The 26,460-nt window shown below is 38.6% G+C and overlaps 2 protein-coding genes across 4 annotated transcripts in view; one reads left to right on the forward strand and one right to left on the reverse strand.

Annotated features, from left to right (window-relative positions):
- The window catches only part of LOC133577407 (palmitoyltransferase ZDHHC18-B-like), a 28,686-nt gene extending 16,754 nt beyond the window's left edge, over positions 1–11,932 (reverse strand). The window contains exons 1-6 of the mRNA XM_061931213.1: positions 10,551–11,932; positions 10,324–10,484; positions 6,808–6,957; positions 2,830–2,967; positions 207–258; positions 30–132 (exon numbers count right to left, since the gene is read on the reverse strand). Of these exons, the coding sequence (XP_061787197.1) occupies positions 30–132; positions 207–258; positions 2,830–2,967; positions 6,808–6,957; positions 10,324–10,484; positions 10,551–10,834 (888 nt within the window). The 5' untranslated portion in view covers positions 10,835–11,932. The remainder of the gene's footprint in view (positions 1–29; positions 133–206; positions 259–2,829; positions 2,968–6,807; positions 6,958–10,323; positions 10,485–10,550) is intronic.
- Positions 11,737–25,126, forward strand: kdf1b (keratinocyte differentiation factor 1b). 3 transcript variants are annotated; one of them, XM_061931210.1, is made up of 4 exons: positions 11,738–11,909; positions 16,721–17,623; positions 17,696–17,782; positions 24,254–25,113. In XM_061931210.1, exons 2-4 carry the CDS (start codon positions 16,732–16,734, stop codon positions 24,346–24,348), a joined length of 1,074 nt encoding a protein of 357 aa, XP_061787194.1. In that variant the 5' UTR covers positions 11,738–11,909; positions 16,721–16,731; the 3' UTR covers positions 24,349–25,113. The 3 variants fall into 3 exon arrangements, with proteins under 3 accessions (XP_061787196.1, XP_061787194.1, XP_061787195.1); XM_061931211.1 differs by having other exon boundaries at positions 11,742–11,887; positions 24,254–25,124; XM_061931212.1 differs by lacking the exon at positions 17,696–17,782 and having other exon boundaries at positions 11,737–11,909; positions 24,254–25,126.
- Positions 25,127–26,460: the final 1,334 nt, after the last annotated feature.

Raw genomic sequence — 26,460 nt, forward strand, 5'->3', positions numbered from 1 at the left:
TAAATGTGGCTTTTGGTTTATGCACTCACATCTTCATTTGTGGTGAGGTTGGAAGCAACGAGGTATGTATGGAAGCCTGAGAGGCCCAGTATGGACCAGACTGAGAAAAAACATATTACGAGCTCCACGGCAGTGCAGGGTTGGGTCAAGGAGGGTAGATGCAAGTTATAAAATGGACATAGGGCACATTTTGATGTAAAGGATATCTGCCAGGACTCTGCTGAAGGGCAAAAAACAGGCCTTTCCCGTCCTGAGCTCCTAGAAGACAATACGTTGTTGTTATATAAACTGTACGGACAAGCGTGATGTCATAACAGGTCAAGTAACTATATTTTAGTGCTGTCAAACGATAGAAAAATGAGCAATAAATTAACTATGATCTGTAATTAATTTATCACCTAACAAAAATGGTGAGAAAAGCCCTCAACTTGAGGTATTTTCATTTGTATGTTTCATTTATATGTTACCAACAGTGGATTAAGAGAACCGATTAATGTACATTCTGTATTTGTCATGATTAAATGTTAAACTCAGTAAAACAGATTAGAGGAAACACTGGCGTTCCTGATTGTCAACCACATGTCTCGTACACGTGCATATGCAACATTATCTCATGTTTTAAACCTGATTTAATGACAGAACCTGAAGTTATTTTTTAACGAGTAGGGATATTCAGATCAGGGTTTAATTCTGCTGAATTCCCATCATCCATAAGTGAGACGGCCGATACCAATACCAACACCGACAGTTTAACAATTTCAACACAATATTTATTTATTTATTATTCCCTTTTAACAAATACATATTATTGATCAAAACAAATGTAATAGTACACATAAACTAAACTAATACCTATTACTCATTTAAATGTTTTGGTGTTTACCCTTAAAGGGGAACATTATCACCAGACCTATGTAAGCGTCAATATATACCTTGATGTTGCAGAAAAAAGACCATATATTTTTTTAACCGATTTCCGAACTCTAAATGGGTGAATTTTGGCGAATTAAACGCCTTTCTATTATTCGCTCTCGGAGCGATGACGTCAGAACATGACGTCACATCGGGAAGTAAGCCGCCATTTTCTCAAACACCGAGTCAAATCAGCTCTGTTATTTTCCGTTTTTTTCGACTGTTTTCCGTACCTTGGAGACATCATGCCTCGTCGGTGTGTTGTCGGAGGGTGTAACAACACGAACAGGGACGGATTCAAGTTGCACCAGTGGCCCAAAGATGCGAAAGTGGCAAGAAATTGGACGTTTGTTCCGCACACTTTACCGACGAAAGCTATGCTACGACAGAGATGGCAAGAATGTGTGGATATCCTGCGACACTCAAAGCAGATGAATTTCCAACGATAAAGTTAAAGAAATCTGCCGCCAGACCCCCATTGAATCTGCCGGAGTGTGTGAGCAATTTAGGGACCTCGGTAGCACGGCAAGCAATGGCGGCAGTTTGTTCCCGCAGACGAGCGAGCTAAACCCCCTGGTGTCTTGGCTCACACCGTCCCTTATGCCACCGAAGATGATCAAGAGAAGAATATCGACCCTAGCTTCCCTGGCCTGCTAACATCAACTCCAAAACTGGACAGATCAGCTTTCAGGAAAAGAGCGCGGATGAGGGTATGTCTACAGAATATATTAATTTATGAAAATTGGGCTGTCTGCACTCTCAAAGTGCATGTTGTTGCCAAATGTATTTCATATGCTGTAAACCTAGTTCATAGTTGTTAGTTTCCTTTAATGCCAAACAAACACATACCAATCGTTGGTTAGAAGGCGATCGCCGAATTCGTCCTCGCTTTCTCACGTGTCGCTGGCTGTCGTGTCGTTTTCGTCGGTTTCGCTTGCATACGGTTCAAACCGATATGGCTCAATAGCTTCAGTTTCTTCTTCAATTTAGTTTTCGCTACCTGCCTCCACACTACAACCATCCGTTTCAATATATGCGTAATCTGTTGAATCGCTTAAACCGCTGAAATCCGAGTCTGAATCCGAGCTAATGTCGCTATAGCTTGCTGTTCTTTCCGCCATGTTTGTTTGTGTTGGCATCACTATGTGACGTCACAGGAAAATGGACGGGTGTATATAACGATGGTTAAAATCAGGCACTTTGAAGCTTTTTTTAGGGATATTGCGTGATGGGTAAAATTTTGAAAAAAACTTCGAAAAATAAAATAAGCCACTGGGAACTGATTTTTAATGGTTTTAACCCTTCTGAAATTGTGATAATGTTCCCCTTTAAAGTCCTCCTGTGTCCAAGGAATTATGCCTTAAGTTTGTAAACATTAACAAAAACAACAAAAAAGCATTTGACAAAATAAAAATATCAATCTAATCAGTCTAGTATTGATCATATATTGATACTAGCCTTGGTATAAACACCACCAATAAATTCAAATTCAAAATCGTGTTGAATCGAGAATTGATTCTGAATCGAATTGTCACACCAGGAATCGGATTGAATTGTTAGGTGTCCAAAGATTCACACCCCTTACATTTTACACAGTTTTTTGTTAGAATTCACCCCACCCCCATTATTTAAAGCCACTTAGTCATCTCATGACATAGTGAGATCTCAAATTTCGCCCACCTACATATTATTGCTCAGTCAAGCACAAGAAGAGGGTGACTTAAGTTACAGGCATACTAAGACAGTAACTTTACTGATTACAAATTTGTTTTACGTGATTAAAAAACATAACAAACTAAATATGATAATAAATAATTTATCATAATTGACACCCTCTAATATGTTTCCTTCCATTTTCACTTCCTGTAAGGGCTTTGTGTGTCCACAAGTAAACATGCTGATTCGGGCTGTCCTTACTCAGGGCAAGATGCGTGGTCACGCAACCAAAGATGAACACCGTGAGAAAAGACAAGGAGACGATGAAGGTGTAGAAGGAACCGTAGTTGCGCTTCCCCACACAGTTGCCCACCCAGGGGCAGTGATGGTCAAATCTCTCTGTGGGACAAACACGGCCAGGTCAATGTAATAGAATATCAAGGAACAGTATAGTGCAGGGGTGTCCAAACTTTTTCCACAGATGGCCACACACTCAATAAAATGTTTAACCTTTAGGGCTCCCCTCAAGTTGACCCATAAGGGTCTTAGTCATAAAAATGTTGAAGTGAAATATTTCCCCCCCTAAAAAATGTCAGTGTGGAATATTTGATGTGAAGTAACTGGAGCCTTAAGTAGGTCAATAATTCAAAACACTATTGATCTAAATTCATTATTATTTTTTGAGCACTTTTTGGGGAATTTTGCCTATTGTTCACAATCATTATGAGAGACAAGAACACACATCTTTTTTTTAGGATTTTAGAGATGATAATAAACGCTTGGAAAATGCGGCTAATGGGCGCTACTCTTGTAGCCTTCAAAGCCCTCTAAAGCAATTTCAAAACCCTCCATCAACATTTTATATACACGCTGCAAGTGTGTGTGTATATATATATATATATATATATATATATATATATATATATATATATATATATACATACATATATATATATATATATATATATATATATATATATATATATATATACACACACATATATATATATATATATATATATATACACATATATATATATATATATATAATGTAGTAACAGACACATTCATAACAATATGTAATATGTAGAGATGTCCGATAATGGCTTTTTTGCCAATATCCGATATTCCGATATTGTCCAACTCTTAATTACCGATACCGATATATACAGTCGTGGAATTAACACATTATTATACCTAATTTTGTTGTGATACCCCGCTGGATGCATTAAACAATGTAACAAGGTTTTCCAAAATAAATCAACTCAAGTTATGGAAAAAAATGCCAACATGGCACTGCCATATTTATTATTGAAGTCACAAAGTGCATTATTGTTTTTAACATGCCTCAAAACAGCAGCTTGGAATTTGGGACATGCTCTCCCTGAGAGAGCATGAGTAGGTTGGGGATGGGGGGGTAGCGGGGGTGTATATTGTAGCGTCCCGGAAGAGTTAGTGCTGCAAGGGGTTCTGGGTATTGGTTCTGTTGTGTTTATGTTGTGTTACGGTGCGGATGTTCTCCTAAAATGTGTTTGTCATTCTTGTTTGGTGTGGGTTCACAGTGTGGCGCATATTTGAAACAGTGTTAAAGTTGTTTATACGGCCACCCTCAGTGTGACCTGTATAGCTGTTATTATTGAAGTCACAAAGTGCATTATTGTTTTTAACATGCCTCAAAACAGCAGCTTGGAATTTGGGACATGCTCTCCCTGAGAGAGCATGAGGAGGTTGGGGATGGGGGGGTAGCGGGGGTGTATATTGTAGCATCCCGGAAGAGTTAGTGCTGCAAGGGGTTCTGGGTATTGGTTCTGTTGTGTTTATGTTGGGTTACGGTGCGGATGTTCTCCTAAAATGTGTTTGTCATTCTTGTTTGGTGTGGGTTCACAGTGTGGCGCATATTTGAAACAGTGTTAAAGTTGTTTATACGGCCACCCTCAGTGTGACCTGTATAGCTGTTGACCAAGTATGCATGGCATTCACTTGTGTGTGTGAAAAGCCGTAGATATTATGTGACTGGGCCGGCACGTAAAGGCAGTGCCTTTAAGGTTTATTGGCGCTCTGTACTTCTCCCTACATCCGTGTACACAGCGGCGTTTTGAAAAGTCATACATTTTACTTTTTGAAATCGATACCGATAATTTTGAAACCGATACCGATAATTTTCGATATTACATTTTAAAGCATTTATCCGCCGATAATATCGGCAGTCCGATATTATCGGACATGTCTAGTAATATGTACAATATTTACCCTAATTTTGGTCCCTTTAATCACTGAATTCCTCAGCTCATTTATTTCCGTTTCCATAGCAGCACACTTCCTACTTCCGGTAACAAATGTGCGCTCCTACTTCCGGATACAAACGCGAGTGTTTTCTAATCATGGCAGACTTGGTAACAGACTATTATTGGACAAATGAGGATTCACAACCGTAACTTTTTAAAACTGAATATATGGATGATTAACTACTGCTTATAGAAGCGAGCACAACGGAAGGGTGAAACTTTGGAGCAGACAGAAGCCGGAAGAGTGAGGTCAGTGTGACTTTGACGCTGTAAATGTAAAACTTGGAGCCAGGCTATTTCGACATCAATGGATAAACCGGATAAAACATCCCTGGCCAGCTGGACCAAACAGACAACTGTCCATCGAGTGAGTCACATTTTATATTGATCATTACCATGAATTGATTTACTTGGACCCCGACTTAAACAAGTTGAAAAACTTATTTGGGTGTTACCATTTAGTGGTCAATTGTACGGAATATGTACTATACTGTGCAATCTACTAATAAAAGTTTCAATCAATCAATCAAGATACACGCAGCATGTCATGCTTGTTATTACTGTATAGCTCTGTATAATACTTTATAGATACTGTAATATGATTGTTCATGTTTTTCAGTCAGTCAGATTGGTTGAACTATACTGTGCAATCTACTTATAAACGTTTCAATCAATCAATCAATCATGATACACGCAGCATGTCATGCTTGTTATTACTGTATAGCTCTGTATAATACTTTATAGATACTGTAATATGATTGTTCATGTTTTTCAGTCAGTCAGATTGGTCTTATCGCAGTGTTGTGCATTACAAGTGTCAACACGATTCATGATGACGTAGAAGCTAGTTTATCTTTTGCTGTAGCGAGCTTTTACGGCTTATACCAAAGCATGCCGATGTGTTAGTCCGCTAGAAAAAAAGTTCCTCCGTGGTCGGTCTTACAATAACAATGTTGCTACATTCTAGTTATTATACAGGTTACCAAATTAAGTATTGTTGGCATTTTCTTTAATGCATTTTTAAAGTGATTTAGAGGTAGAATCGATTGCTCCCATTAGCTGCATTGTTAGCAACCTACAACGAGCCATTATGTACATGTTAAACTGCAAACAAACCCAAAAGCTTTTGTGTTCTTGTCTCTCATAAGAATTGTGAACAATAGGCAAAATTCCAAAAAAGTGCAGTTCTCCTGTAAGTCTCTAGATCAGTGATTCTCAAACTGTGGTACCACTAGAGGTAAGCGGGCTGTATCTATTGGTACGCCAAAGAATCACTTGAAAAAAGTATGTTTAATTTTCCTATATTTAAACAGTGTGACTGTTCAAACGATATGTAATGTAATAGTGTCCAGCAAAATACATACAAACTTGTTAAATAAAACCTCTCCCTTATTTTTTAGGAAATACTTAGATCTACTACGCTACTATATTTCATTGTTTGCCAATATGGTGGTACTTGGAGAGCCAACAGATGTTTTCTGAGGTGGTACTTGGTGATTAAGGTTTGAGAACCACTGCTCTGTCAATTTCAAGTTTTGATATTTTTTTTAATGTGTTTTTATTTGTTTGATTTATGCACTCTTTGTCAAAGAAAACTTTGTTTTTTTATATCGCAAACACACAAAATATGAAGTATTTCCTCCAAAAAAATTTCAAAGTAGAACATGTGCTGTGAAGTCATTGGAGACTTAATTCATGACAACATTTTGATTCATTATTATTTTTTGACTAACAACAACTAATAAAGAAAAAACAGACTGCATGCCAGCTTCTGTGTTATGAGAGTCAACTTTGCATTTTTTCTTCTTCAAAAACATTTTTAATAGTATTTTTAAAATGTGCTGAGGGCCGTTAAATAAATAGCTGCAGGCCGCAAATGGCCTACCGGCCGCCCTTTGGACACCTCTGTTATAGTGCTATGTTTGTTAAATGTCAACATGTTTCCATATCTCACCCACACAGTTGTCACACAAGCTGCAGTGGGAGGTCCGTGGAGGTCGGAACATCTTGCAGGTGAAGCAGTACTTGAGCTTAACCACCTGCTGGTTGATGAGCACCTCCTTGGTGCGTGGAGGAGGGCGATAGCCCGTACTCCCAGTGGTGTCTGTGTGGGAAAACGTCATTATCATTATGTAATACGGTGGAAACTCGATTTACGAACCACTCTATTTACGAACTTTTCAATTGAGCCAAATGTGCCTCTGTGTGTGAACCATGTCTCTGTGCACAAACGCTTCATTTTGTGTTGCGCCTGCAGACAAACAGCAGGGTGCAGCTTTGTTGCGGGGGTGGAGCCCTCCCTCCACATCATTTGCTGCCCAGTACACAGTCACTTCTTAGCACTTCAGCGTGTGTGCCTTTTCTGTGTTTTTTTTTTGCCTTTTAAAGTTAAAGTTAAAGTAACAATGATTGTCACACACATACTAGGTGTGGCAAAATTATTCTCTGCATTTGACCCATCCCCCTTGATCACCCCCTGGGAGGTAAGGGGAGCAGAGAGCAGCAGCGGTGGCCGCGCCCGGGAATCATTTATGTTGATTTAACCCCCAATTCCAACCCTTGATGCTGAGTGCCAAGCAGGGAGGTAATGGGTCCCATTTTTATAGTCTTTGGTATGACTCGGCCAGGGTTTGAACTCACAACCTACCGATCTCAGGGCAGACACTCTTTTTAACACATTTTGTCGATTTTGCTCACTCAATATGAGTTCCAAAAAGACAGACCAGCGTGGAAAGGAGGGAATCGCTATGAAGTTAATAAAAAAATAAAAAAAACATTATTTGCGAGGAGTACATTAATGGCACTCACAAGTATGAAGGAATTGACAAAGCAGGCTTCATACCACAGCACGTTTTAAATCTGATGAGACCAAACTTTACTGGAAATATATGCCAGAGCAGACTTAGGCCCCGTTTACACTAAGGGTAAATCACACCTAACCTTATCCGTGTCTACACACAACAATGCCACCATTTAAGAGCCCCTGCGTCCGCCGGCACAACGCGACCTAATACGCATGCACGGAAAATGCGCACATCATAGTCACCTCCAGTGTTGCTTTGTGTGCAAGTTCTTAAATGTAACTTATCTGAACAATATCCAGTGTTGTGGTATTTCAATTAACTGGAATCCAGTGTGCTGTGGGGCCCTATTGCAGTGAATCACACCTGAACCATCATAAATTAATCACATCTTTATTAGACACGTAAACAATGTGATAAAGAACATTTCACATCAATCAAACTAGGGATCTAGATATCTGGTCAGGACACTCCTCACTCTTTCGCCTTCACCTTCATTGTCCATTCCTTTTTGGTGACTTTATATACTCTGGACCTAGACGTTGAGTCCGCGACATAAATGGCGAACAATAACTGATACAGTCTGCTTTGCCAGTCCAAAAGCATTCGCCATTTCCTCGACGGCCAGGTAATACGAAGCACACGCTACCTTTTTTACCACATTTAAGGGAGCTTGCATCCTCGTTGTCTATCCTTCGACAAATAGACCAAGTTTTCTGCTAAGTAGAATCACAGCTAACCCGGCCGGACATTCCAAAGTTCTCTTGCCGTCTGAGAAGTGTTGTATCCGAAATAGCTGCAATTGGTTTCTCTTAATGTATTCATGTGTGATTTCCACAAGCGTGTACATGTAGAAGAATGAGAAACACGGGCATGTCTGGATGACTCGCCTCCATATTTACAGTTGTTAGCTCCGGTTGTTATGAAACCGCTTTATTATGAAGCTGGCTGTGGCGTGTTATTTCTGACGTCACTTCCGGTGTGGGCGTGGTCTTTTTGGCGTCACTTCCTGTCCGAACTCACTTTGTAAACAATCAATGAGTCCATACAAAGCTAAGTGCCGGAGATTCAAGAATTACACGGCTGATTTCACCCGTGTAAAAATTTGTCCGAGGAGGGGGACCTTAAACGCTGGTTTAGTGTTGCTGAAACGGGGCTTTGGCTAAATAATTATTCGTTTAAGGGGTTATATGACTTAGTGTAGACATGGCCTTATTTTACAGCGGAGGAAAAGACACTACCTTCAATTCAGCAGTGTGTCTTTCAAGGCACACACACACACACACACACACACACACACACACACACACACACACACACACACACACACACACACACACACACACACACACACACACACACACACACACACACACACACACACACACACACACACACACACACACACACACACACACGGGCACTGTCCCTGCCATCTTCCTCTGTCTGCTGCTTTCTCGTCAGCTTCTCTGCCGATGTTAATGTGGTTGGATTTTACTTTTTTAAATGTTTATTATCGTAGCAATATGGTTTTAAAGTCAAAGATTTTAGTGATTTCTGATCGTTTGTGAGGGCACCAAAAGGACTTTTGTGTGTGTGTGTGTGTGCATGTTGGCAGTGCAGCACATGCAACACAGTTCAGCTTGTTGTTGTTGTTTTGGCTTGTTAATAAAGACAAAGTTGATCCCTTGCTATATTTGTTTGATAAACAGTATTGTATAGCACTTTATGTTGTGTTCAAAATGTTCAAACCTTGACCTGAATATGAACTTTTCATACTTAAAATGTTTACAAAGTACAAAGAGGAAGAACCATGATAAACATTCTGAATTTATTTCAACCATCCATTCATTTTCTAGATAATCTAATTTATCTCACCATATGAAATATAACTTCATCCATCCATCCATTTTCTACCGCTTATTCCCTTCGGGGTCGCGGGTGGCGCTGGAGCCTATCTCAGCTACAATCAGGCCAAAGGCGGCATACACCCTGGAACAGTCGCCACCTCATCACAGGGCCAACATTCACACTCACATTCACACACTAGGGCCAATTTAGTGTTGCCAATCAACCTATCACCAGGTGCATGTCTTTGCAAGTGGGAGGAAGCCGGAGTACCCGGAGGGAACCCACGCAGTCACGGGGAGGACATGCAAACTCCACACAGAAAGATCCCGAGCGCAGGATCGAACCCAGGACCTTCGTATTGTGAGGCAGACGAACTAACCCATCTCCCACCGTGCTGCCCCATATAAATATAACCTACTTCACTAATGATCATTTATTTATTGATGTATTTATTTTTAATGGTATTAGTTATGGAATATATTGTGAATACATTGAGAGTAGGAAGTGAACAAAGGTTTTAGCAACTGCTATGTAAAGGAAGAGGGGTAAGGTTAAATAAGCTCAACTACTTCCTACTCCTTTTCGAACATGTTGAATAGAGAAAGTGGAAATTGTGATGTATCATGTTGTATGAATGTATGTTCGAAATAAACACAAACTCAACTCAACTTTTTCCCAGGCTGGAACCCATAATTCATATTTACATTGTTTCTTACGGAGAAACGTTTCGGTGTACAAACCCTGTTCAAGGAGCAATTCAGTTTGTAAATCGAGGTTCCACTCACTGTTTTGAGGTGCAATGTCGTGAAGAGCCTCACCTATTTGCTTCTCAATGTCAGCCGCCTCGTCCGGCGTGGCCCGAGGCAGGATGCCGGGGTCTGAGAAGCTGGTTTGGAGAAGGGTGACGACCACAAACACAAAGAGGACTCCTCCGATGGCGGGTATGCAGCTCGTCAGGTGTTTGACCAGAAAAGGGCAACTGGGATGACAGAAATGACCATTAGATAACGGTGTACTGTATCAGTGTGTTGAAAGATGAACGCACTCAAATATGAAGAATAAACCACTGGTGACGAGGATAAGGCAGAGGGTGAGGGGCAGAACCCCGTTATGGCGTGCCGCTATGAGCCGCCCATCGCAGAAAAAGCGGTTCTTTCCTGGGAAAACCTCCCATCTCCTCCTGGGTCTCCTCGGCCGCTCGACCTCCTTGCTGCTGCTGCTGCTGCTGCCCTCCCCTTGGTTGCTGTGCTGCTGGCGGTGACCCGGCGAGATTTGGGCGGGTGTCCTGATGGTCTGTGGGTCAATTTGCTGATACTCGCCCTTGTTCATGATTTATAATGCACTGACAAGACTGACATCACCAAGTGAAGCGATGACGTCACGTTATAGAGGAATAGTCATAGATATACAACACTATGAGTAGCCTGCTACAAAGAACACGAAAACACCGTCCGACCTATCCATGGCTGATAACCTATTAATCATGTCCGTATTTGCTTTCATTCCCGTTAAAAATTCGTAAAATCTGACACTTCATAGTCCATCGTTAGCCTTTTAGCTAGTTAGCCGCTCACGTCCACGTTAGCCTGCTTTGTTTTGATAAACACCCGTCAATGAAACCACTCCTACCTGACTGCTGGATTGGTGTATTAACCTCCATAAACAAGAAATTAATAATGAATATATAAATATGTAACAAAACACTCCACTACTGTTCGCTTTTGTCGTGGTTCATTTACACGGATTTAATAAGACCAGTGTGTTGTATGTGTTGTCCTACGCCAGCCATAGTCAATATATAATTTCCGGGTTTCAAAATAAATGTTTTATTAAAAGATATATATGATAAATGATGACAGTAAGAGTTGGAAAACACTACATCATATCGATTATTATTTTTGGTGTGATTATTGTTGCCATGTTGTGGAATTACAAAAGGTTGCAGAGTATTAAACATCGAAATAGTAGTACTTCCGGCTTTAAAGCGAATCATTTAGTCAAGTTCAAAATAACTACAATAACAGAACATGACCAGAGATACTTTAAAAGTAAAAGTACACCGTGTAATACTTCTACTTAAAGCTCAATTTGAAGGTATCATTTTAGTTGATTTAGTTTAACACAATATCAAAATCAGATTCCCAGACATTTTTTATCAAGACAACGCAATTCCACGATGATAATTTTTCTCTTCAGCATTTTACTTTTTGCCCCGGTGACCGGAAGTTTCACTTATTACGGCTACCTGTTGCGCTACCTCCACCTTGTCGCTCAGGTGCATGAACTGCTGAAAACAACTTCCCAAAGACAAAAAGTGGATTAAAAAACGTTTATGGACGAGATGTAGCTACTTCTTTTAATGTCGAGAAGTAGTTAAAGCTGGTACGTGGAAGAACCGCCAATTGTAAGTCCTATTTACTAAAAATATTCGTCAGTCCTTTAATGGAGGAAAATAGCTAACTCTGACGTCGCCGCCATGAAAGTGACATTATTTTTCATTTACTGGTGAAAAACTAAGCATGATCTAATATGTTAATGTGTTGTGTGCGTATAAAATACATTCACATGTCACTGGTTTATGAGTTATTCGCTCGTTTCTTCTTCGATCCTCGCATGACGTTTGTAAACATCAGTGCATTTGATAACAGTTGCTATTAAACGTTAAAACTGTATCAAAAACGAAAGCAGTTTTAGTTAATACGCCTCAAACTGGCACAAAACATGTATTCATCTTATTAAATGTTGATAGCAATCAGGGAGTTAAGTTTGTGTGTTTAATGTAGGTGTAAGGTTAAATAAACACATTTGATATGTCTTTTGAATGACATCGTGACTGAAATATAATTATTGAAAGCAGTTAAGTCACTTTAAATGGCACTTTTAGTTTGTAGAGATGATCCATAAGGTATTTTTTTGTATAATTACTATTGTTAATTGATAGCAACTAAAGAGCAATTAAAGAAAAATGGAATGCACTTCTTGGCTACCACCGGCAGAGGTGCTGTTGAGTCAGTCTTTTTGAAGAACACTCTTTAAAAAAAACCTGGGTCAGTGATCAGCGTATGTTTTGGTATTTACATTTTCTTTTCATAAATGGAAATTGGTTTATTTGAATTTCGTTTCAAAATACAAAAAATTAAATTGAAAAATAAAGTGTTTTTCTTTTTCGGTGTTGAAAAGCAGGAACCAAACGGTTTGATTTTTGTTTTATATTTCATAAAATAAAAACGAAAATCCCTACTAATCAGAAACGGGAAAAACATGTTTTTTCATAGTCTGACACTGGACATTTTATTTTCTAAGTGAAAGCGGGATTTGTTTTTAAATAACTTTATTGACAAAATAAACATGGCATTACATTTTTTTCCAAATGTCAATGCAAAGGCAAAAATTGCAGTACATGAATGGGAACACAAATTTTTAATTTTTTTTAAATAAGCAATAACTACAATCTATCTGTAAAAAACTAAAGACAATATGAAAACAGAATCATTACAAAAGAGATTGACTAAGATGAGAAAATAATTTGGGCATTTTTGTTTTTTGTATAATTTTGAGGGATTTTAGATACAAATTAAAACAGTTTTTAGAAGCAAGTATGTTTGGGGGAGTTTCTGGACATGTACATTTGCATATATACAACTTTGCAAAGCATAATGTGGTGTTACACGAGATTTCTTCTTTTTCTGCTTTTGAGAAAGTGAAATATCATTGGAGCAGAAATTTGTTGACAATGATGGAAAAACAGGTTTTAACCAAAATGTTCCAAAATGACTCAACTTTGGTACATGATTGGTGGTTTCTATGTCATTACAAGAAAATGTACAAATGTAATCATTGGTGGTAATGGAAGAGAAAAATAGAATATGCATTTTTAAAATGGTGTCTTTATCAAAATTAGTAAGAATGTCATTATTGTTTTGTGTGCCTGGATAAAAATGTACTGTAAGACATGAGCTAATAAAATAGTTAGTGGATTTTTTGTCCGTTAATGAAATATTGTGCAAGATTAGTTGTGGAAGTAATAAAGAGCAGCACGGCATCACGATGGAACAGGGGTTAGTGCATGTGCCTCACAATATGAAGGTCCTGGGCTCGAGGTCTTTCTGTGTGGAATTTGCATGTTCTCCCTGTGACCATGTGGGTTCCCTTCGGGTACCCCGGCTTCCTCCCACACCCAAAGACTTGCACCTGGGGATAGGTTGATTGGCAACACTAAATTGGTCCTTGTGTGTGAATGTGAGTGTGAATGTTGTCTGTCTATCTGTGTTGGCCCTGTGATGAGGTGGAGACTTGTACACAGTGTTGTCGAATTGTCTTCCGCCCAAATGCAGCTGGGATAGGCTCCAGCACCCCCACGACCTCAAGAGGGACAAGCGGTAGAAAATGGATGGATGTATAGAATAAAAATTGTTTAATTCAGAAAGTGGCAGATAAAAGTGAAATTTGTTGCATGCTCATGCTCATAATTAAGCAAGTTGCCTTGTGCATCCAATTGACCAAATACTTTTCTGCATCCAGCCATTATAACACAGCTATTTGTCTGTGTGTAGATGTGTACAATACACCTGTTGTTCCATTATTGGAATGCAATGAAGGGACAAGTGTGTGTAAAGAATTTTCCAATAAGATCAAATCTGCTTGTGAAAGTCTGACAACTTAACAGGAAGCTTCTCAATTGGAAAGACACATCTCCAATCCTCCTAGTTTATCAAATATTTTTAGGTATGCAGTACCAGAAGGAATCAAAATTTTGATTCCATGACTTCAACCAATTCAATTTCAAGTTACCATTTAAACAATCAAAATCTATAACTATGAATCCTCCATCTTTATATTATTTCACCACGTTGCCCTTTTTTATATAATGAGTCTTATTTCTCCAAATTAAATTAAAGTTGGGTGTGTGTTGAGTTGGTTTATGTTTTTTTTTAAATTATGCTATTAGGTATGGAACTAAAATAAGCAGGATAAATACATCTGGATAAAATTTCCATTTTGGTTAAGTAAATACGTCGAAATATTGACTTTTTTTTTGTTTAGTCTTTATTTGAAGGGACAATGCACAGAAACATTAAGCTCAAAGACAGATATGTTCTGTACCAGATTATAGCTAAATAGCTAATTTCCATCTAAAGTAAAGGGATACAAAAATCATGCAATACAATTATGACAATAAAATCATAGACAAGTATTAAGAAAAAAGTCATAAAATGCCCTTTCATGGACACATACTTAATATACAATACATCCACACCTCATTTACATCATCACACAAAGACAATACATGCTCTTGTTCACATCTGTCATCATTTGTAAAAATTTGGCATTCTTTAATTTTATTTTTCTATGATCGTTTTCTAAACGTAATTAGTTTTTTTGTTAGGTTAATTCTCAGACTTTACAGGGACATTGCAAATATTTTCTTTGGCACATCCTCCAATATAATGCACAAATCCAAAAAGGAGACAGGGGAAGCTTAAGGCCACTTAAAGCCAAATTTAGCATAGCATACAAACAAAAGGAGTAACAAGGAGCTAGCATAACAAAAAAAATATACTGTCGTCGATAGAGGCTGCAGTGACCATAACTTGTCGCTGATAGTGAGTGGCAAGACTGGGTATATAAGGGGCCGTGATTAACGAAAGCAGCTGGTGGGGACACCAATCACTAAATGAGGGCAGGTGTTGAGAATGGCGCTCAATAAACCAGAAAGTAAACACAGGATTAATACAAAATTCAAAACCAAACACAAGATCATGACATGATCGTTGCATCCCTATATGTGAGAGCATTTAATTTATAGTGAACAAATCGGCCCACTGTGACCAGTTCAGCAACTTCATTGGTCTGGTGTGACAAGGCTAAATTTATCGGCAGCATGTGAAGCCAGAAACATCCATAAATTAGCCGCACACATTATATGAAGCACATGGTTCAAAGTGTGGTAAAAAAAAGTAGCTGTTATAGTCCGGAAATTATAGTCATTGATGCCTCACATCTGATCAAGAAAATGTAGCAATCCTATAAATCTTCCTTACAGACTGGACTGATGACTATCGGTGTTGGGACTAACGCGTTACAAGGTAACGCATCACTGTAACGCCGTTCGTTTCGGCAGTAACTAGTAATCTAACGCGTTATTTTTTATATTCAGTAACTCAGTTACCGTTACTACATGATGCGTTACTGCGTTATTTTACATTATTTTGTATGTAGTATCGGCTAGAAACAGAAGATCTGAGTGTGTTTTATTGAAGCGCTGCGGTGTCGTCCTTCTGTGTCACAAGGAAAAGAAGAGGCGTGCTTTCTGTGGGTGGGGGCGGGGACCGTAGTTGAGGGGCGCAGGGGAGACGTTCCTCCAAGGCTTATGTACTTCGGGGCTAACAACCTTCACTTTAGCCAGAAGTGGGTCTGTATAGCTGAGGGTGAATGACGAGGCCGGCGGTTTGTTGCAACTTTGTGACTTTATTGGACGCAGCCATCTACCAAGCTAGATCACCTGCACGCACTCACTCTTGCCGCTCGCTCACCTCTCTCGCCCACTCACTCACTGACGTCACTCACCTCACATGCTGTCATATCTTAAAGGGCCACACACACACACACACATACGCTACTCTCATAACAACTAACAAGACATCATGGCGAAGCCAGAAGTCGAGTTTCTTAACATGGAGCCATTCTCAATACTTTTCTTTTGTCGAGCACAAAGAAAATAACATTTTAGTTAAATGTAAGTTGTGTCTTGGATCAAAGATCCTATCTACTTAAAGTTAAAGTTAAAGTGCCATTGAGTTGCAGCTATTTAAAATAGTTTTGTCAATTTGTTCTGGCCTGAAATAAATTGGCCCTTTGAAACATATCTTTGTCTTTGTGTGTTGTATGTAGAGCACATTGCTTTCTGAGTTCAGTGATGCAAATGCATGTTAAGTTGATCACAGATTGTATTATTCTCCAGTGCAATTACAGTACTGAAATGAAGGCTAAAAGGGCATTAATGGGAGCCTTAAAAAAAAAGAAAAAGAAAGAAGTATTTTCACAGTAACACATTACTTTTTGGTGTAAGTAACTGAGTTAGTAACTGAGTTACTTTTGAAATAAAGTATCTAGTAACTGTAACTAGTTACTGGTTTTCAGTAACTAACCCAACACTGATGACTATAATTAGTAGTGTAACATTGTAACTAATCTTAATTGTCTGGGTGTGTTTAGATCTCGAAGACATGTCTGTAGGCAGCGCGGGCGGCGTAAGAGACACCTCGGGGTCTGGCAGCCACAAGCGAGGACCGAGCCTGACGAGCAGCCAAAGGTCTTCCTTCTACGAGGAGCGCTGCGTGGACCCTGTAGAACCAGAGATCCAGAAACTGAGGACAGGCCAGCAGAAAGATGCAAACGGGAAGCAGTCAGAGACAACATGTTTTATCGCTTCTTCAGCCGGGCCTCCCTCCGCCAATCAAACCTGCAATCCCTGCACTTCCCCGAGGGCCTGCGGGACCTTTATGTGCAGAGTCTTGACCTGCGGCCTTTATAGAGTGTGTACGCGTGTCCCGTGTTTGGCGCCTAAAGAGAACGCGGTAGAAGAGCCAGAAAAGCTGAGCCTCCGAGCTGAGAATCCGTTAGACAAGCAAGAAGAGGACGACGACTGGCTGGGGGAAGTCTGCATTAACGGAGTGAAAGTAGACAGTCCAAGAGAATATTTAGTAACTGAAGCTGTAACGTACGTGCCTCAAACGCAGCCCCGCCATCCATCCCTGCAGGAGTGTATAATGCTCGACGACTGGGAGGACGGCGAGGAGGACGTGGACTCGCTGATTAGGAAGAAGCTGCTGGAGCTTTACACTGAGTATCAGATCGGGGAGTTGGCCCGGTGCACGTCAGACTCTGTGTTCCTACGCAGGAGCAAGGACATCAATCTGCTCATCAACACGCTGGCCGAGGAGCATCAAATGGACGAGCAGGAGGCCGAGTGCCGGCTGGTGCGCGGCATCATCCGCATCAGCACGCGCAGGAGCAAGAAGAAAAAGAGGCCGCACGTCTCCCGCACGGAGAAAACGCTGTCAGACAGCGGCAACGAGACCATGAGGGAGAGCAGCTCTTTTATGTTCAGCAACAACAGTAAGCTCCGCTCGTTAGTTAATGACGCACTGCATTTTCACCTGAGTTGTTTTTGGGTTTTTTTACTCCTAGATGACTACAAATCCGATCCTAACATCCAAATATCAGAACTGAGTCCCTCTGACAATTGTGCCAGGGAAATATGGAAGAACAATAGCGGTGAGAAGTGGAATTTTTGCTTGTTTTTTTTCATCTAAAACCGTTTTTTGTTGTTTGCGTGACACTTCTCCTTTGGAATGGACATACCAAGTCCTAATTAATAAATAATAATCTAATAATTTTATATATATATATATATATATATATATATATATATATATATATATATATATATATATATATATATATATATATATATATATATATATATATATATATATATGTATATATATATATATGTATATATTAGGGCTGCAACAACTAATCGATTAAATCAATTAAAATCGATTATAAAAATAGTTGGTGATTAATTTAGTCATCATTCGTTGGATCTATGCTATGCGCATGCGCAGAGGCAATTTTATTTTATTTTTAATTTTTTTTATAAACCTTTATTTATGAACTGCAACATGTACAAACAGCTGAGAAACAATAATCAAAATAAGTATGGTGCCAGTATGCTGGTTTTTTTCAATAAAATACTGGAAAGGGTAGAAATGTAGTTTGTCTATTTTATCCGATTATTAATCAATTAATCGAAGTAATAATCGACAGATTAATCGATTATCAAATTAATCGTTAGTTGCAGCCCTAATATATATATATATATATATATATATATATATATATATATATATATATATATATATATATATATATATATATAAATAAAAAATAAATGTATAATAATAATTAATAAATTAGAACGATTTCCCTTGCGGATCATTAAAGTTTGTCTAAGTGTAAGTCTAATTAATGACAGTAAATAACTGTGAAAATAATTGTAAAACTAAGTGCTCTTGAACTGAACATAATTGTGTGTGGGGGAAAAAAGAAAATAACAATATCACTAATACTTGGTTAATATTAAATATTAAAGTGTAAATTGAATATTGCTGCCCCTGGTTGGTTATTTATCAGAATTTATGAGCGGAATATTGGAGCTCCCATTGGCTCCGCTGTAAGCGGACATTTATTTACGTTTATTTAATATTTACAAGGCATTTAGAAAAAAAAAAATCCATCGTCATGTCTTTCACAATGATTGTGAACGATAGGTAGAATTCCCCACAAAAGTGCAGTTCCCCTTTAAAGGGGTCATATTATGATTTTTGTCCTACATTTAAAACACTTCCTTGTGGTACACATAACATGTAATGGTGGTTCTTTTGTCAAAATTTTGCAAAGATAATGTTTTACAGACCATCTTCAAGCCGCTTTGTCTCCGTCTCTTGTCTTGTCTTCGTCTGTTTTATAAATACCTCCGCTATGCCTCCATGGTTTGATTTCAAATTTTTGACACTTGTACAGATCCTAAAAGCACAAAAAGGAGTACCAATAGGTACGAAAAGTTGGTTTTGCATTATAAGTCCATTTTAACACCAATAATTTGAATTTAAGACTGTAATATGTCTTAAATTCCATCAAAAGTTCGGATATTAACTAGTTCTTCTTTATTAGCAGTATATTTGTAAAACAATCCCGAAAAGCATGTAAAATTGTATTCAACATAATAATAATAATCCAACACAATAAACATACCAGATACAAAATGAGCTGAGAAAATGTGAATGTCATCCACATTCTTCCTGTGTTTCTCTGTTAGCTCAACTCTCACAGCCTAAAAAAACTTCATAAGTTGACCAATTATCTTTAGCAGTGATGCTAACGGTCCCTTTCACAGACGATGATATATTGTTGTGCTTTCATCCACCATGACTCTCTGTTGTTGTCGCGTGAAAACACTCAATATGAAGCACCTTCTGCAAGACAAAATTGGAACATTGGGCATGAAGGCAATGGAATTTAATGGCAAATCAGAGAAATGTCCGTTTGCCCAAAAAATTCCAAACAAATATTAGTTTACAATAGAGAGGCTTCTGATGTTTTTAGTTATGTTAAACATTTTGTTAATGAATCCCTACACAGTAGTTACAATTAAATCTGGGCCTTTGATTTTCCTACATGTCTTTGTACTCTTTTTTTTTTTTTTTTTGTCAGTATTGATGTGAAATGGTCTTATGGTCTTAAATATGTCTTAAATTTTAGTTGTTGAAAGATGCTCTGAATTATATACATGTTCTCTTCTTGCTGCAATTATTGCTATTTTACTAATGTTTCTTTAAGTGTATGAAGTATTTATGAACTCCACAATATAATACAGTGGAACCTTGATTTATGAGTTGAATTAATTCGTTAACAGGGTCTGTTAAACAAGAAGTTTGTATAGTGAAGCACATTTAAATATGTATAATGGGTTCCAGCCTTAACAAAAATACATACTTTTTTGTCAATGTCTGTACACTTTAAACGGGGGTTGTATGGCATACCGGTACTAATAAAGTACCGCGGTACTGATGAATTTAAAACGGTGCTATACTGCTTTTGAAAAATACAGATACTTTTATTTTTCATCAACATGATGTGTGCCGCGGTGACAAGCATACAAGCAAGCCGCTGCGAATGTTAATCAACACACACATGCACACACAGCACTTGCAAGCAAAAACAGTGTGGAGACAGAAAATGGAGAATTAACGTATCTTGGCTTTAAACCTAACGATATAGGTGGAACTACAAACACTGAAGCGCTGTTCTGCAAGCTAAAACATGACAGCTAATAGCCAACTAGTGGCCCACGTCTCTCAGTAGTGTTTTAGCTACTTCTAAATCACTAATCCTTGAATCTATGGCGACAAATAAAGTAATTTGTTTAAAAATATCATCCCTGCAGAGGAATAGCTAAACATGCACTCCACACCGTAGGACAAAATATCTCACAGTCACCGCTAACAGCAAGTTAGCTCTCCTGTAACACAGATATTGATTGTAATGTTATCAAGTACAAGACCGTATTTAGTTGATACTACATCGAGATTTTTTATCGACACAAACACATAATCTTTTTCTTTTTTAAATTTATATTATTTTATAAACTTAGGGAATGCGTCCCTCAACACGTAAGGACTTTAAATATGACCAATGTATGACACTGGGATCGATTTGTGGTATCACCCAAAACTAATGTAAAGTATCTAACTGCAGAAGAATAAATGTTTATTACATTTTAACAGAAGTGTGTATAAAACATGTTAAAACAGAAAATAACCAGATATTAACAGTAAATAAATAAATATATCAATAATCCATTCTCATATTTTTGATAAAATGATACAATGAGAAATGACACAATATATTACTGCATACGTCAGCAGCCAAATTAGGAGCCTTTATAATCCGTTTGCCTACTCACTGCTAAAAGTGAAGTTTTCTAGTATGTTCCCTATGTTATTTAATGCCAAAATTGGTCTTTGATTGCAACAAGAAACATATGTTTAATTAATCATAAAATGTTTTGTTAAAGTGAAGCCAATAATGCAATTTTTTTTGTGCTACTATTTATTTAGAAAAGTATCGGAAGTACTGAGCTGTGTTGAATGCTCTGCTCTGCCAAGACGCACGCACACAGAAATCACAAAAATCCTTAACTTTAACAACCATATTAGACTTAGACTTAGACTTCCTTTTTATTGTCATTCAAATTTGAACTTTATAGTACAGATAAGAACAAAATTTTGTTGCATTAGCTCATGGTAATGCAGGATAAAAAAGCATTAAGGTGCAGATATAAATAAATAGATTACTGTACAGATAAATATATTGCACTTTTGCATATGCATCCAGGTTTATGGATGTATGTTATATTGTCTTTATATTCCAGCGAGTTGTATATTGCGACAATACGAAACTTTTTTTTTTAATTCAAGGATTTTAAATCTTTACAACACATATACAGCAGTGTACATTGAAATGTTGGCAATTCAAATGTCCACAAAACATCACAAACAACAGGGGGAAGGAGACACCAAGAAGACACATTTCAAAGGGACTAAATTTAATAGTCAGTGGAGAAAAAATTAATAAAAAAGTTAATAAAATTATATGCATACATACATGCACTCACACTCACATACACAAATACAGTAAAGTTTTATGACAACATAAAACCAAGGATACGCATATATGTATACAAACATATACACACACACATACATGAACCCCCCCCTCTCTCCCCAAAAATACAATAAAATAAAATAAAAAACTACTAAGGTAATAATACAATTAAATTAGTGTGCGCCGCTACTATACCTTGGAATGTATAATGTTTAGCAAGCAAACTGAGAATTTTAAGTTGATCAATGGGGTGCGCCTAAACAATAGCAGCAGCATCCAGGCTCAAGGAATCAACATGTTCCTGAAATGAATGCCAAATTTTGGTGAACTTTGCATCAGAGCCCCGAAGACAGTGCCTTATCTTTTCCAACCTCATGAAGGACAGAGCATCTCTTATCAATACTAAGCATTTAAAATAATAAAATCCACGTTACATTAACATCTGCAAATGGGCAGCAGACGAGAGGAAAGAAAGGAGCAGACGGGGGGGGGGTGTATGTGTGTGTGTTCTCTCGGGAGAGACGCCGCTGAACGAGAGGTAATGTATTTTCTACCGCTGTGACATAAGTCCATTCTCATCACAATTAAAAACTTGCTGTGGTACGAAACTGCCCACCTCAATCTCTTCAATACGAGCAGGCACAAACTGGCTGCCGGTGGTACACGAAATGTATGAATTAAGCGTTCATACACAGAAACATGGTTCGCACACAGGGGCAGACTTGGCTCGATCTAACAGTTCGTATATTGAAAAGTTTGCAAAAAGATGTTCGTAAATCGACGTTTCACTGTATCGTGTAATGTGACTTAAATATCATACGCAGAGGTATGTCTGATATTTTGCCCAACTTCCGTAGCTAAAAAGCTAACCAAAATATCAGAAAAAATTATGCAGTAAGCAGGAGAAGTCTATAAAAAAAAGTGTACGTAATACATACAAAGTACTGTGACTTTGCACTGAGTTCCAGGCAGCATTGAGTCAGACTGATTCTGAGCCTCTGAGTGACATCTAAATTAGTCCTGCTTTGCAGCTTGTGTGTGAAGAACAGAGGACTTTGTCAGAGAGGTGCAAGCTAACTTCTGGCCAAGATTCTGGCCGCACCAATAACAGGCGAAATAGTGTTTACCAGGGACGAGATCCAATGCTGTACAGCACACGTACACCTGCTCCCAAGATGGCTACAGTGGGCGCGTGTGAGACGCTGTCACTGAATCAAACAAAAATGGCTTTATTTTAAAGGGGAACATTATCACCAGACCTATGTAAGCGTCAATATATACCTTGATGTTGCAGAAAAAAGACCATATATTTTTTTAACCGATTTTCGAACTCTAAATGGGTGAATTTTGGCGAATTAAACGCCTTTCTATTATTCGCTCTCGGAGCGATGACGTCACATCGGGAAGCAATCCGCTATTTTCTCACTTTCGTCGGTGTGTTGCCGTAGGGTGTAACAATACGGACAGGGACGGATTCAAGTTGCACCAGTGGCCCAAAGATGCGAAAGTGGCAAGAAATTGGACGAAATTTGTTCAAAATACGAGGCTGTGGGGAAAGCCAACGAAATGGTCAGTCGTTTGTTCCGCACACTTTACCGACGAAAGCTATGTTACGACAGAGATGGCAAGAATGTGTGGATATTCTGCGACACTCAAAGCAGATGCTGACATCAACTCCAAAACTGGACGGATCAGCTTTCAGGAAAAGAGAGCGGATGAGGGTATGTCTACAGAATATATTAATTGATGAAAACTTTATTCATTACTTGCGGTATGGTTAACCTGAGTGCTGAAATCGTGGAAAAATATATGTTCTTAGCGCGCCTGAAATGGGCTGTCTGCACTCTCAAAGTGCATGTTGTTGCCAAATGTATTTCATATGCTGTAAACCTAGTTCATAGTTGTTAGTTTCCTTTAATGCCAAACAAACACATACCAATCGTTGGTTAGAAGGCGATCGCAGAATTCGTCCTCGCTTTCTCCCGTGTCGCTGGCTGTCGTGTCGTTTTCGTCGGTTTCGCTTGCATACGGTTCAAACCGATATGGTTCAATAGCTTCAGTTTCTTCTTCAACTTTGTTTTCGCTACCTGCCTCCACACTACAACCATCCGTTTCAATACATGCGTAATCTGTTGAATCGCTTAAGCCGCTGAAATCAGAGTCTGAATCCGAGCTAATGTCGCTATACCTTGCTGTTCGTTCCGCCATGTTTGTTTGCATTGGCATCACTGTGTGACGTCACAGGAAAATGGACGGGTGTATATAACGATGGTTAAAATCAGGCACTTTGAAGCTTTTTTTAGGGATATTGCGTGATGGGTAAAATTTTGAAAAAAACTTCGAAAAATAAAATAAGCCACTGGGAACTGATTTTTAATGGTTTTAACCCTTCTGAAATTGTGATAATGTTCCCCTTTAAACCAACGTACATGATTCCTTGCTGCTGTGTATTGTGTACAGACATGACAGTGAACGCGACTTCAGCTTCTAACGTAACACAATGTTTTATTTCCGCAGGTCGTACCTCCAGCTCGTCAATAACCTACTCCCCCTCCCACACAGAGACAAACTCGTCAGGCGTCCCACTCATCAGCACTTCCGTCAGAACATGACGCGCTTGTCATATATACGTTTTTATTTCTCTTTCAAGGGGCCACGATCGCGTGTTAAGGACGTCCGCCAACTCAGGGCTCTCTTTGTTTCAATATTTATGTTCATTTTTTGTTAATATGTGATTTATTATATGCATAATTCTGCTTCACTTGCAGCTTTTGATGATTTTTATAAATCACAACAAGTATCTTGCAGAAACCAGAATTGTGCAATCTTACTGTTTTTTTAATTTATACGTTTTCATTCGTAATTATCCATCTCATCATAAATGAGGCAAACGCATTCTGAAATCTCACAAGCGGGTTCATGTGGGAAGTTGTCCATATGCCACTTTGTGCTCTCTTATCTGCATAGGTCCACACTAAGCTAGTGCTTACTGTGGACCTATGCAGATTGCACCGATTCTCTCCTCTCACGTGCCATCTCTCGATTTTGGTTTCCTTGCAAAATCCTTATCTGCACTATAGCTGGTGCTTACTGTGGACCTATGCGCTCAGGTATAACTAATAATTGCATTCGCGAATGGATTGTGTAAATATGCAGATTGCACCGATTCTCTCCCCTTACTTGCCCTATGGTGCTATCTCTCGATTTTGGATTCCTTGCATCAAATTAACTACATTTAGTCATGAATTGGATGTTAAAGTGATACTGTGTGTGTTTTTTAATGAAGTGGTTTACAAAATAAAGCCAGTGAGGCTTTCTACCAGGCTCTCTGTTGTCTTATTGTAAAAATTCTAAATTACTTTAAAGCAGGGGTCGGCAACCCAAAATATTGAAAGACCCATATTGGACCAACAATACAAAAAAAAAATCTGTCTAGAGCCGCAAAGAATTAAAAGCCTTATAAAAGTGTTATAATGAAGGCAACACATGATGTGTCTATGTTAGCTATATTAGCCTACTATCAAAGGCTGACGCAAATCTTCGTTGACATCCATCCGTTTTGTACCGCTTATCCCTTTCGGGGTCGCGAGGGGTGCTGGTGTTGTATTTAAATTTTTATTCAACACATTTTTGCAACATTGGAAATCATTAGTAAAATGGAGGCTTCTCACAGTATGAGATATCTTCTGGAAATTACTGGCTCAGAATGGCCAAAGGTATAGATGTGTGTGTCCAAGTTAAAGGAAACGGCAGGCTGCCTTCTTCTAATGGATTTATTACAATCTTTGCAAGCTGGGTAACGTTTGCTGTGGTCTGGAACAAACACAAACAACTATGTTAAAGTTAAAAGTTAAAGCACCAATAATTGTCTCACACACACTATGTGTGGTGAAATTTGTCCTCTGCATTTGAGCCATCCCCTTGTTCACCCCCTGGGAGGTGAGGGGAGCAGTGGGCAGCAGCGGTTTTTGGTGATTTAACACCCAAGCAGGGAGGTAATGGGTCCCATTTTTATAGTCTTTGGTATGACTCGGCCGGGGTTTGAACTCACAACCTACCAATTTTAGGGCGGACACTCTAACCACTAGGCCGCTGAGTAGGTGAGAAATGCAGCCAATATTAAATACAGATAATGTGTCATATTAAATACAGATAATGTGTCATTAGACATGCAAATATAAATTAAATACACAGAGGATGTAAGTAAAGGAAATTAAATGAGCTCAAATATACCTACAAACAAGGCATAATGATGAAATATGTACATACAGCTTGCCTAAATTGCCTGTTGGCATGGATTAGCTTGCAGTCATGGATTGACCAAATATGCCTGATAAGCACTCCAGCAAATCAATAAAATCAACCAAGCTCACCTTTGTGCATTCACGCACAGCATAAAACGTTTGGTGGACAAAATGAGACGAAGAAGTAGTGGCATAAAACACGTCTTTCTGTGGCAGCATTGGATAAATTTGTACATGTAAACAAACTACAATGAGTTCAATGATCGCTGAAATTAGTAGGACAAAACGGTTCTTGCCAAATACTCCCATCAGGGAAGCATGTATAACATAAACAGTGGGATTTCCAACAATTAGGAAGGGTTGTGTCATGTTTGTTCTCCTACAGAAAATATATTAAAACAAAAAACATATTTCTTTATTCATCTTTTTCCATTTTCACACATCTCTGAAAGATGTCCAGGGAGCCAAAGAGTCGCATGT

This window comes from Nerophis lumbriciformis, linkage group LG37, assembly GCF_033978685.3.
Source record: "Nerophis lumbriciformis linkage group LG37, RoL_Nlum_v2.1, whole genome shotgun sequence".
Classification (NCBI taxonomy): Eukaryota; Metazoa; Chordata; class Actinopteri; order Syngnathiformes; family Syngnathidae; genus Nerophis; species Nerophis lumbriciformis.

Coding starts and splice junctions, on each gene's coding strand:
- kdf1b (XM_061931210.1), top strand. CDS start 16,732: ATGTCTGTAGGCAGCGCGGGCGGCGTAAGAGACACCTCGGGGTCTGGC. Junction 17,624..17,695: donor TTTTATGTTCAGCAACAACA/GTAAGCTCCGCT, acceptor TTTTACTCCTAG/ATGACTACAAATCCGATCCT. Junction 17,783..24,253: donor AATATGGAAGAACAATAGCG/GTGAGAAGTGGA, acceptor TTATTTCCGCAG/GTCGTACCTCCAGCTCGTCA.